At 37.6% G+C, this 11278-nt stretch overlaps 1 protein-coding gene across 10 annotated transcripts in view; it reads left to right on the top strand.

Moving 5' to 3' along the window:
- BLTP1 (bridge-like lipid transfer protein family member 1) overlaps positions 1-11278 on the top strand; it is a 115284-nt gene that overhangs the window by 62212 nt on the left and 41794 nt on the right. For 8 of the 10 annotated variants that reach the window (XM_063335237.1, XM_063335235.1, XM_063335236.1 and 5 more), the window contains exons 41-49: positions 651-799; positions 2318-2537; positions 3446-3604; positions 5235-5410; positions 5952-6127; positions 6751-7457; positions 8788-9027; positions 9485-9578; positions 11054-11104. In XM_063335237.1, coding sequence (XP_063191307.1) covers positions 651-799; positions 2318-2537; positions 3446-3604; positions 5235-5410; positions 5952-6127; positions 6751-7457; positions 8788-9027; positions 9485-9578; positions 11054-11104 — 1972 coding nt within the window. The remainder of the gene's footprint in view (positions 1-650; positions 800-2317; positions 2538-3445; positions 3605-5234; positions 5411-5951; positions 6128-6750; positions 7458-8787; positions 9028-9484; positions 9579-11053; positions 11105-11278) is intronic. The other 2 variants (XM_063335229.1, XM_063335230.1) reach the window with 2 other exon arrangements.

The raw sequence follows: 11278 nt of genomic DNA, 5'->3' as shown, positions 1-11278 counted from the left end.
ACAAAATAATTTTAAAAAAATCAGGAGGAGAAACCGCTTTTGGTTAAAAGCGAGACAGCAGTTACCAGCTTAAAGAAAGCAAAAGCAAAGATGTTTGTGTGTGAAACTTGTATGTAATTGTCAGTATGATTGAAATTTTTGCCCCTTCTCTAAAATATCCTCTTTGGTTGAGCAGAAATAGGCTATTAGAACCAGTGAAGTATTTTAATTTTTTTGCCCTGTGTGTATTACTCTGTTTTTCACCAAGAATTTTGGAAGTGGCAGTTTTGCTGCCTTCTATACCTTTACCTGTAGATGTAATTCATGCAAATGTAAGCATCTTTATTCAAGAAATGATCAGCCATGCCAGAGTCAGCAAAAGAAAGTGAAATTTGGCAACTTGCTTTTGGATCTGTAGTACAGAGCAACAGTTGTGTGACATTAGAAGGACAAAAAGATTTTTACTTCGTTTATTAAACAAAATCCAGTCAGGCTGTGTCTGAGGTTTTCTTATTTGTCTTAAAATCCCCTTGAATTACCAAAGCAGCTGTGTGTAGGTGTGCGTCAGAATTTGCAAGTTCATGACTACTTGTCAATAAATGGACCTAATAATAGATAATCTTGTTTCCCCATATATATAAAAATGAGAAAAATTATTTGCTTGGTTCCAGCTACCGTCAGCGAGCATACGATGCTGTTAGAAGGAACGGCTAATCGCCCTCCTCCTGCTGGTGGCTCTTCTGGGCCTGTCACTGGTGCTGAGATCATGAGGAAATTATCCAAGACTCACACTCACAGTGATTCTGTTCTGAAAATAAAGGTCAGTTTCTAGTGCCATGCATGAGGGGAAGGTGGTTTGTAGCTGGCCTGTTTAGAAGCAATTCTGAAGGCTGCAGATGAATAAATACTTGTCTAAAAAGTAACTAACTGTAACACATGGAAGGTATGTTCCTTACCTTATAAAAGTGATGCTTGATCAGTTGGCCTATATTGTACATCTGTTCTTTATTGTTTTTCTTGCCTGTTAACTTCAGAGCCAGGCTTAAAAACAATGTATCTGTGCATCATTTAAGGATGTGCATTAACTTTTTGACTTCTCATCTATTTATGCAGAAATGAAGACTTAACTATCATTATACAAAATCTAAGGTTGACAAAGATCTCAAATAACTTGTAAAATTAGTGTGTTTTTTTCATTCCACAAGCTGTTCAGAAAACTGCAAGATTTCATTTTTATCTCTACTTTCTGAACAGAAAGAATATGTGAATGTTTGTGGGTTGGTTCATTGGTTTGGTTTTGGTTTTCTTTTTTAAGTAGTTTGTTGTCTTCTGTATGTATGTTAGATAGCTTGGTGGTTTGTACTGATTCCTTTTCAGCTGTGGTTTTTCACAGAATGATTGAGATTGAAAGGGACCTCTGTAGGTCATCTTGTCCAAGATGGCCAGGTGGTCTGCTCAAGCAGGGCCACCGAGAGCCAATTGCCCAGGGTTATGTCCATATAGCTGTTTAATATCTCCAAGGATGGAGACTCCATAACCTGTGCCAGTGCTCAGACTCTCTCACAATAAAAAAGTGTTTCCTGATGTTCAGGAGGAAACTCCTGTGTTTCGGTTTGTGCCCGTTGCCTCTTGTCCTGTCACTGGGCATCACTGAGAAGGGCCCATTGTCTTTGCATCCTCCCTTCAGGTATTTGCATATATTAAAAAGATCCCCCCTGGGCCTTCTCTTCCCTAGGCTGAACAGTTTCAGCTCGCTCAACCTTTCCTCATATGAGAGATGCTCTGGTCCCTTAATCATCATAGTGGCCCTTCATTGGCCTCTCTCCAGTATTTCTCTCTTGTACTGGGGAGCCCGTAACTGGACACAATACTCCAGGTGTGGTCTCCCCGGTGCTGAGCAGGGAGGTGGGATCACAGCTGCTGTTCTTCACCTTGCCCAGAGCCTGCGCTTACTGTTATACTAGGGTTGGAAGGAATATGGTCTTCAGATGAAGACCAAATACAAATGAGGCTTATGCTTGGTGGTATACGCTGTTCCTTCTGCAAACTTGCTTTAAGTGAATTCTACACATCTGCAGTTCTATTTTTTGCTTGTTTTGCTTTTCAAACTGTTTTTACATGTAAAATTATTTTAATACTTGAGAATTCAGTAGCGATATCAATTCAATTGATACCTATATGGTGGATAACCTGCTCCAAATGAAGTGCTGCTTGTCCAAAAGTTTGCAGGAATGGGAATTTTGTAGTTGTTGTGTTCTGATCCCATATACAGCCCAAAAGTCGCTTCCTTTTTGCAGTTTACCCAGTACTTCATTAGTTTCTTTGTTTTCTCCACAAGGGTATACATCCGTATCATTCCTTAAGTTACACTAGTGGAGATACAGCTACAGATTCACCAGTGCACGTTGGCCGTTCTGGAATGGCAGTCAAAGAAAGTCCAAGAAAAGAGAGTCTGCTCAGCTATCTTACTGGGAGTTTTCCTAGCCTGCATAATCTTTTGGAAGGGACTCCTCAAAGAAGTACAACTGCAGTTAAAAGTAGTTCTTTAACGAGAACAGGTATGATGTAGCATAAGTAAGCTAAAGGGAGGGGAAGGGAGAATTGGTGTCATTTTAATAATTTAGAAAAGGTACTATATTTTCACTATGAGTTATTTCTCTTTAAGATCTCACCTCCCCTCTCCCTGTACCCCAATAGGGAATCATAGTTTTTAATAGCAGTTCCTAGACATTGCTGCACCATACCATTTCCTAGCAGCAAATACATCAGGCTGGGAAAAGAAATGACAACTAACAAAATAAACAAAATATTTTCCTTTTACCTAGCCTTACTACTTTCTGAGTGTAATACATAATTACTTAAGTGAGTCTTTTTGAATGAATAAGGAAATGAAGTGATCATTCTGCATTTGTCATTTTTTCTTCACCTTGTAAGTAGCTCAAAAAGTGGACTAAAAGTCATGTTCTAATAACTTACTTTGTGTATAATAATTTGCAGATTTTTAGTAACGGTCTTTGAACAAATGAACCCATTTGTCTGTAGAAGTTTGAAACACATACACTGAAATTTTTATGTTCTATATTATTGTTCAGAGTGCATTGTTATATAAAGACAAACAGTGAAGCTTGATACTGCATTTTCTCTAAAACCTCTCTCCTTTGCTGTCAGGGAATGAAATATTATTCCGAAAAAAAGGTATTTTTGTTTCTTAATGACTCTTTTGCTCTAATTAACGGTAGAGATGAACAAACGCAAGGATGCTTGTAGTGCAGCATCCATTAGTATCATAGTGTAACTTCCGTGGTAGTATCTGTAGTGCTGCTAGACATGTAATTTACTGGAATAAACCTTGAGGATTAGGCTTACTTTTATAGTAAATAGGTTTTGTCAGTAAAGTCATGCTGCGTTCCTGGTTTTTGCTGACTTTGATGCAACAAATGCTAAAGCTTCTGATTTATCTGTATAGGAAATACTGTGGCCACAGACATGTTGTCTGAACATCCTTTGCTCTCTGAACCATCTTCTGTGAGTTTCTATAACTGGATGTCCAATGCCGTGGGCAACAGAGGAAGTGTAGTACAAGAAAGTCCGGCCACCAAATCTGGACACAATAGTCTTCCAACAGGTATTGCTAATTACAGCTGAATTTAAGAGATTATTCTGGGTTGGCTGTTCCTGTGTTTACTACATTCTTTCTGAAAGTAACTGAGCAAGTGACTTGAGTTCAACAGACATAAATACTACTTGTGGGGCTTCTCAGCAAACTGGAAAATGAACAAATGTGATTTAAGCAAAACTATTGTTTTATTTCCCTCACCCTGCCTCCAAAAATTTAGCTTTTTTTACATTTGGAACTGTGAATGTAGCTTCCAAAACCATGTGTAGCTGCAAAAACCTAAGCCATGAAATTATGCTTAGTTGCAGAGTTCCTTGGATTTTGTTAGTTACTTTTAGTCTAATTTGCATATGCTGTTTTTGTAATGAAGGTTTTGTACATTGGAGTCCTTGCTCTCTCTTAGTTCAATTTTGAGACTAAACATAAGCATCTCTTTTGAGAGTAACCACCTTCTTCAGCAATGGGTCAACTGGTATAAGGGAATGGAGAAAAGAAAATATACTTTACTGAAAGTCTTAAGTGTATTAAAGAAACAGATCTGTAACAACTTCTTGCACCTTATTTATTATTCTTGTAAGCCTCATCATTCATAATCCTCAAATGTGTGTATCTTAATTTTCATTTTCACTACCACTTAATTTGAATTTTTCTTCTGTTAATAGTCTTTCAACGGTAATATATTAATACTGGGCAACAACAAGTTGTTTTAATTTGTTTTTAATATTGAACAAATAGTCTGATGCTACAAAACATCTTTGTGCTGTACATACTTCTTAACTGGCATGGCTCCTCTGTAAACTGGAATGCGTTTCTCTGCAGAAAGATTCATAGGGTAGAAGTATAGCTTTCAGTTGTTTTTGTTTTCGTCAAAAAAAGCTGTATTTTTTCCTCCTGAAACTATAACAGTTTGTTCACAAGCTCATGTTCCTGAAATTGAGACTTAGTGATTTTAATTCAGATGCAGATTTATCCAAACCATTTTTGTGTGGAGGTGTGTAGTCGTGGCTCTCTGCTAAGTGCTGTAAGTTTGAGTTTTGAAGAATCAGGATTAATTTACATTGGCAGAGCAACTCTGTCTCATGGAGGTTGACTCCAGTCCAGACTCCAGCTGCAGGCGATTCAGCATCGCTCTGCCCTTGTGCTGCCAGTCTGAGCGTTCGCGAATAGAGCAACCACAGGGAAGAGGCTGTTTATAGTCATTTTTATGAAAAGTGTATTTGGCTAGACACTAATTTAAAGAGATCTAATTAGTGGATCTTGCATTGGGACTAATAAAACCTAGACATTTATAGCACATTAAAAGCAAGTATTTGCAACATTGGATAATGTTTCATTTTGTTGACAGTATAGGCTACTAGGACCCTATGGAATGCAATACAGACAAAAGGCCTTGGGAAGGTGGGCAAAAAGAAGGAAATTTTTTGTGCTTTCTAAATATGAGTTGGATAGTCTCTGTTTCAGCAATATTAGGCAGTTTCTTTATCCTGAATTCCACTTTTGTGAACTTATAGACCTGTCTAGGGCTCTGACTGTCTATGTGTATGGCATGTGTTTCTGTATAATTAATCTTGCTGAATTACTAGAGTTGGTTATTAAAATTTGCTGTGGTGTTAGTGTTCCATGGGTATTTATTTTTCAGGTGTGGCGCCCAATCTTCCTACAATACCCTCTGCTTCAGACTTCAACACAGTTTTGTCTAGCGACCAAAACACCTTGGATGGCACGCACTCGCAGCACAGCACCAGCCAGGATGACATTGCTGGTGTCGAAGAGGGTAACCAGGGGTTTCCTGCTGTCCAGCTAGCAGATGCACAGGTAGGGGTGGTTTGCTGATGTATTTTGGAGTTCTGTAGGGGGGAAAAAACAGTTATTACATTAAAAAAATAATGATATTACAACGATGAAGATCTTATCCTAGTTTTGTACATGTTTCTTATGCATTCCTATGCAAAGACGAAAGGCTCAAGAAACCTCCGAGGTGTCCCATAACAAACTTTATGAATGGTGATTAATAGAGCATTGCTTTAGAACTTCAAAGAACATACTGGAGCATTTATGAGAGTAGCCTAGTTCTCCAGAGTACTTTTTACTGGGGGGAACATGCAGAAACATTTCTCCCGTAGCTAAGCGTTCAGTGCTAGCTTGCTGTGTCGTCTATCTTTTCACTCAAAAAGTCCATAAAGTGTCTTCTTTTTATTCCCCTTCTTTTCTGTTTTACAGCACTGTCAATAAAGCTTGAAAACATTCTATATTATGTAGCTGACATTTGTAAATATTGTAGATCAACAAATGAGGGAGCAAGAATAAAGGAATAATCTAGACAAAAAGTAGTAAATCAGTGGGTTTTGTTTTGTAGGTCGTTTTCAAACCTCTTCTAAGTTACACGGGAATTCAGTCTCAGGATGCAATGCCTCTCTGCTACAGAATGTACTTCGGAGAGTACCTTTCATTCTCAGGAACTTTGGACTGTCTAAGAGCAGATATTGTTGATTCAGACACAGCAAAGGAAAGAAAAAGCAAACGAGCTCGAAGGTGTGTTTGGAGGTGTTTGAAAAATATGTATATCGGTTAAAGAACAGAAATAAGGTTTTTCATGTGAAGACATAGAATTCCAAAGCACTTCCATAGGATAAGGAGTGGTCTTTTATTCTTTCAATCTTATCTGTTTTCTCTTCCTGTTAGAATATTTTTATTTTTTTTTTTTTTAGTCTTCCTATGGAATGGTTTGGAAACTGGAACTACTTAAACCTCAGCTGCTTTTGAAAATTGTAGACTGGAGAAGGGAGAGCTGGTGGGAATAATAGTGGGGGAAATTTGAGAGCCTCTTAAATGCTGATTTATAATTAATCCCGTAAATGAGGTTGTAACTTTGGGTGTGAATGCTGAATCTGCCCCCTGCTGATTTTGGGCAAAGCTTTACGTTATGATGGAAATATTGCATGCCACACTAAGTTTACATAGAACTGAGTGATGACTATGTTAGTAACACGCACTATGAAAAGTTCATTTTTGATATTTAGAACTATGATAAGATGATGATATCCTAAGGGAAATAAAAGGTTGGATTCAGTAAATTAAGATGTACCACTGTGTAGAAAGTATCTGACTCCCATAAAAAGAAACATAGTAGTAACTTGTACCTTTTCTTTCCTTAGGCAAGGAGCTGTCAATCTTCCTCCTCTTGAATTCAAACCAGCTCTGATGTTAGAAACTTTCAGTATTAGTGCCGTTGTAATGGAGAAATCCATATGCACACCTCATAACTCCACCAATGCCCTTTCTTTTCATGACTTGAATAAACGCTATTATAATACTTTTCACTGTAATTTTACAATTTCTTGCCAGTCCATAAGCCAGCACGTAGATATGGCACTGGTTCGTCTCATTCATCAGTTCAGTACAATGATTGACGATATCAAAGCCACACAGACAGACATCAAACTTAGCAGATACACTGCTGGATCAGCCTCTCCAACACCTACTTTTAAAACCCGCAAGCACAGAGACTTCCGCTCTTCTGATTTCAGCCGAAGCTCTCGAGGAAGCCTGAATGGTGGTAACAGGGTGAACAACACCAAGAGCAAACGAACAAACAACGAGAACAATAAAAAAGAGTCTCGAAACAAGAATTCCTTGGGGAGGTCAGAAAGAAGAACTTCTAAAGTGTCCAGGAAAGGTTCAAAAGATGTAGTTGACCACATGACTATTCATATGGATGACTCTGACTCTATTACCGTGTCAGAGCAGAGCGAACCTTCTGCTGAGTGCTGGCAAAATATGTATAAGCTATTGAACTTTTATTCACTCATTTCTGATCCAACCGGGATTTTAGAGAAGTCTTCTGAAACATTCGGCCCAACAGGTAAACTAGCTCATGAATCCAAATAATTGCAAGTGTGTGCTTTTGTTCAAGTGTATTCTTTTAAAGCTTGATCATAAGGTGGTCTTTGAAAGTTGCCCACCCCATCTAACTTGTATCAGAGGGGCAAGTGGTGAGAATGGGGGGGAGGGGGAGCTTGGAATTCGTTTACCAAGGTGGTGTACAAAAGAAAAAAAATATGATTTTCCTGGCTTTATAGAGGCTTTGATTCTTTCAGTCCTAGACTTAGTCAAATATGTGTTAATTGATTGGTTTTAAATTCAGTCCCTTGATGTTCTTGTACAGCTCTGTTAACCTGGATTTGCACTGGGTGTTGGGACTGTGTTAACTTTTCTGGTTAATTGTGTACCGAGTGGGTTGAATTTGTTCCTCCCTAGGTGCTATTTTCTTTTCAAGTGGCTAATGGAAATGCTGTCTATTATCATTCAGTGAAAATATGTAAGCACACACATAAGCAATCCTGAGGGAGACAATTTCTGCCCTGGGAATGACTGAGTAAAAAAAAAATAAAAATCTGTGAACCTAGATTTGAGAGAAGAAAAGGTGAAATACTGATTTGGGTAAAGTCCAGAAAAGATTACAGGTGTTTGGGGCATAATTTCACCCAAAGCTTTGAGAATGATCACTGCTCTCTATTTCCAATGTATTTTAGCACAGCAGAGCAAATTTGAGAGCTGACTTAGCGTTGTGCTTTTTGTTGGTGAACTTAGGTTGCTGTAAATATGCAGGGGATGGTGTAATTAGTAGTTAGGCATATTTTCTTTGGACTTCTTTTAACTAAAGAATGAAAAACAGAAAGTGTCAAATAAGAGCTTCTGTTAAACAGAGGGCAATATCTTTCATGCACAGAAAATCATACCCTGAGCTATGGTATCTGCACAAAATGTAAATTTTCTTACTTTGTTTTTATGCTCTGACCATTGAAAAGGAAAAGCTGCTCATCCAAAACGAAATTATAAGAACCTTTGGCTGTGAAATGATCAAAAAAAGAAACAGGACAATTGGAACCTGTCAGAGCATTTTTATTGTCTAACAATAAAATCACATAAATATGAATATTTATATAATGTACATAAAAATATAGCTATGAATAGTAATGAAATCACATCAGTCATTATTGTCCCCATTGTGTCTTGTATTTGGTTCAGTTGCAACATTATTAGAGTGGAATAAGCGAGGCACAGAAAATTTGCCTAAAGAGTTTGCTTGATGTGCAAGATACATGATTTTTGTTTTCAAATACAAATATAAATCAGATATGCCAAGGATTTCTTGTAAAGTATCCTTAAATAGCTCCTTTGTATTTCTGTAGGTGTTCGAAGCCCAACCGAACCTGCTTGTAGAGTGGTGTTTGAGAATGAACAGGATAATGGCCGAGAGACGCAGAGGAAGCGCAGCCTGGTGACTTCGGAGCCGCAGCACGTGACGCTCATAGTCTTTGGAATAGGCATGGTGAACCGAACCCACCTGGAGGCAGACATTGGAGGTCTGACCATGGAATCCGAACTGAAAAGAATCCATGGCAGTTTCACCCTGAAAGAAAAAATGAAAGGTGGGATAAGCTAAAATGTACTCTGTAATTAAAGTCAGCGACAGCTTTACATGTTTATGTGTGTGCATGTACCTATACCAACACATATGTATATGCATAATATGTTTTGTTTGTATGTAGACGTCCGTTATGTCTGTGTGTGGATAGTATAACATTCACCAAGTTCTTTTAAAAACTATTACTAGGATGCTGAAGGATTTCAGAAGGATGCAAGATTTTCAGAAAACACCATGAAGGAAAATCTTTTAGAAGATAGTCACTCCTTTCATCTTCAAAAGCTTTCTTCTTGTCACAATTTAAGTTTGATATTCACTACTAAATGTGACTACATATTAATATGACTACTAAAACTGTAACTTTTCAATTATTTTCCTGCTGCTATATTTTTGAAAGCAGTAGGCATACCTGGAAGCAATTTGCTGAATTAAATAGCATTAAGTATCTTTTTTTCTTAAAGATGTACTACATCAAAAGATGACTGAGACATGTGCCACTGCTCACATAGGAGGTGTCAATATCGTCCTGCTGGAGGGAATTACCCCAAATATCCAGTAAGTATGAAGCCTGACAACTTAAAATTGTTCAAGTGCATAGGAGTGGTATCAGTTGTGTGACAGTAAAGGTTTGTAGCTTAATATGGAGCAAGCATTGATGATGTGTCTTCAGATAGAATCTGTGAAGTCGTAGACTTTGGTGGCAACTATGCAGCTGTTGCAGAATTGGGCTGGAGTTTGACTTGCAAAGCTAATTGCATGTGCCCGTTAACAGGAAGCTTTTCTATGAAAGACATATCTGAGTAAGCTAAGAATGAATATGGTGAACGTATTAGTAGTTTTCAGTCTAGGGCACCCAAACGCACCGTTTTAGACATAATTACATGAATAGGAATACACCCGCTCCTTTCTATCTCTAGTAAAAGAGATAGCAACTTACTCTAGTTAATGTTCAGAACTGATTGTAGGATCACAGTGTAAATGGGTAAGTGACCTGACTGAAAAATCGTAGGTGACAGGTCCTCTTGTAAAAAGAAAGAAATGAAATTTCATGTAATCGGAGCTTTCTGCACTGATTTTATTCCATGTGGTATACAGATAGAAAGCTTTATCACAGTGTGTATTGTTTCTCTTATGCTTTTAATTGCCATGTAAGATCTGTATCATTTCTTTAATAGATACCTTTTTGAAATCCCATGATGCATGATTCGTTGTGTTAGTTTTACAGTTCTAATATCCCTTCTCCACCCTTTATATAATGGACACAACTTGTCAGGGGTGGGAGGGGAAAATCACATTTTTGCATGAACATCTTGAATGACTTGCTCGGCATCTGCTTTGTTTTGGATTGGTTGGGATTTTTTTGCCAGGTTCACAAACTCAAAAAGGACATGCATTATTTTTCTTTTGTTTCTAGCCGAACTTCTTTCTGTTTGAGTTGCAAAACAACACTTGAACGACAACTCTTTGTAACATAGATCACCCTCGCGCAGTTTGAGTGTTAGCTGGGTAACCCTCAGTATGTGATCTGATTATGGAATATTAATGTTGTCGAAAAGGGGCTAAATAATGTCACTTGAGTCTCTCTTTTAATTCCTGTTTAGTTTGGAAGATACTATATTGAACTTACAACATAGGGAATTTTATTAATGTCCCCAGCTAAACTGCTTCCAATAAATGTGTTTCAGAGGGGTAAATAAAAGTTATAATCTGACAGCCACGCAGGGTTTCTGAAGGCAACTGAGGTTCTTCATGTCTGCTTTACATTGTAATCTTACTGAGCTTCCATATAGGGAGAAGGGTACAAAAGGAAAGGGGGAAATAACGATAAATCTGATAAATCATAAATAATGATAAAAAAACAACAGCAAACAAAAAACCCTAACAAAACCAAAGCCTTCAACTTGGTAAATTTGAAAGTAAGTGTCATGTTGTGGGTTACAAGTAATTAACTAACTAATTTTGCATGAATGTTTATTCTTTATTTGCTTTGTTTTTGTTTTTCTTGCTTTCTCTTCAATCTTCATCTGTAGACTGGAGGATTTTCCTACATCTCCTACAAGCACAGCCAAACAAGAGTTTCTGTATGTCACATTATTACGTTTAATAGTCTTGCAATTAACTCTGTGTTGTGTAGCTAATGGCTGCATTCCTGCTGTGTGTGATTGTGTAGGCAGATGTTGCTTGAATACATTTTAGTTTAACATTTAATACTACCTAGATAAGCTTTTAATGTAGCCTGCTAAATATATGCTAAA

This window comes from Chroicocephalus ridibundus, chromosome 5, assembly GCF_963924245.1.
Source record: "Chroicocephalus ridibundus chromosome 5, bChrRid1.1, whole genome shotgun sequence".
NCBI lineage: Eukaryota > Metazoa > Chordata > Aves > Charadriiformes > Laridae > Chroicocephalus > Chroicocephalus ridibundus.
Note: the sequence above shows the minus strand (reverse complement) of the source record. Positions and strands in the feature narration are given on the sequence as shown.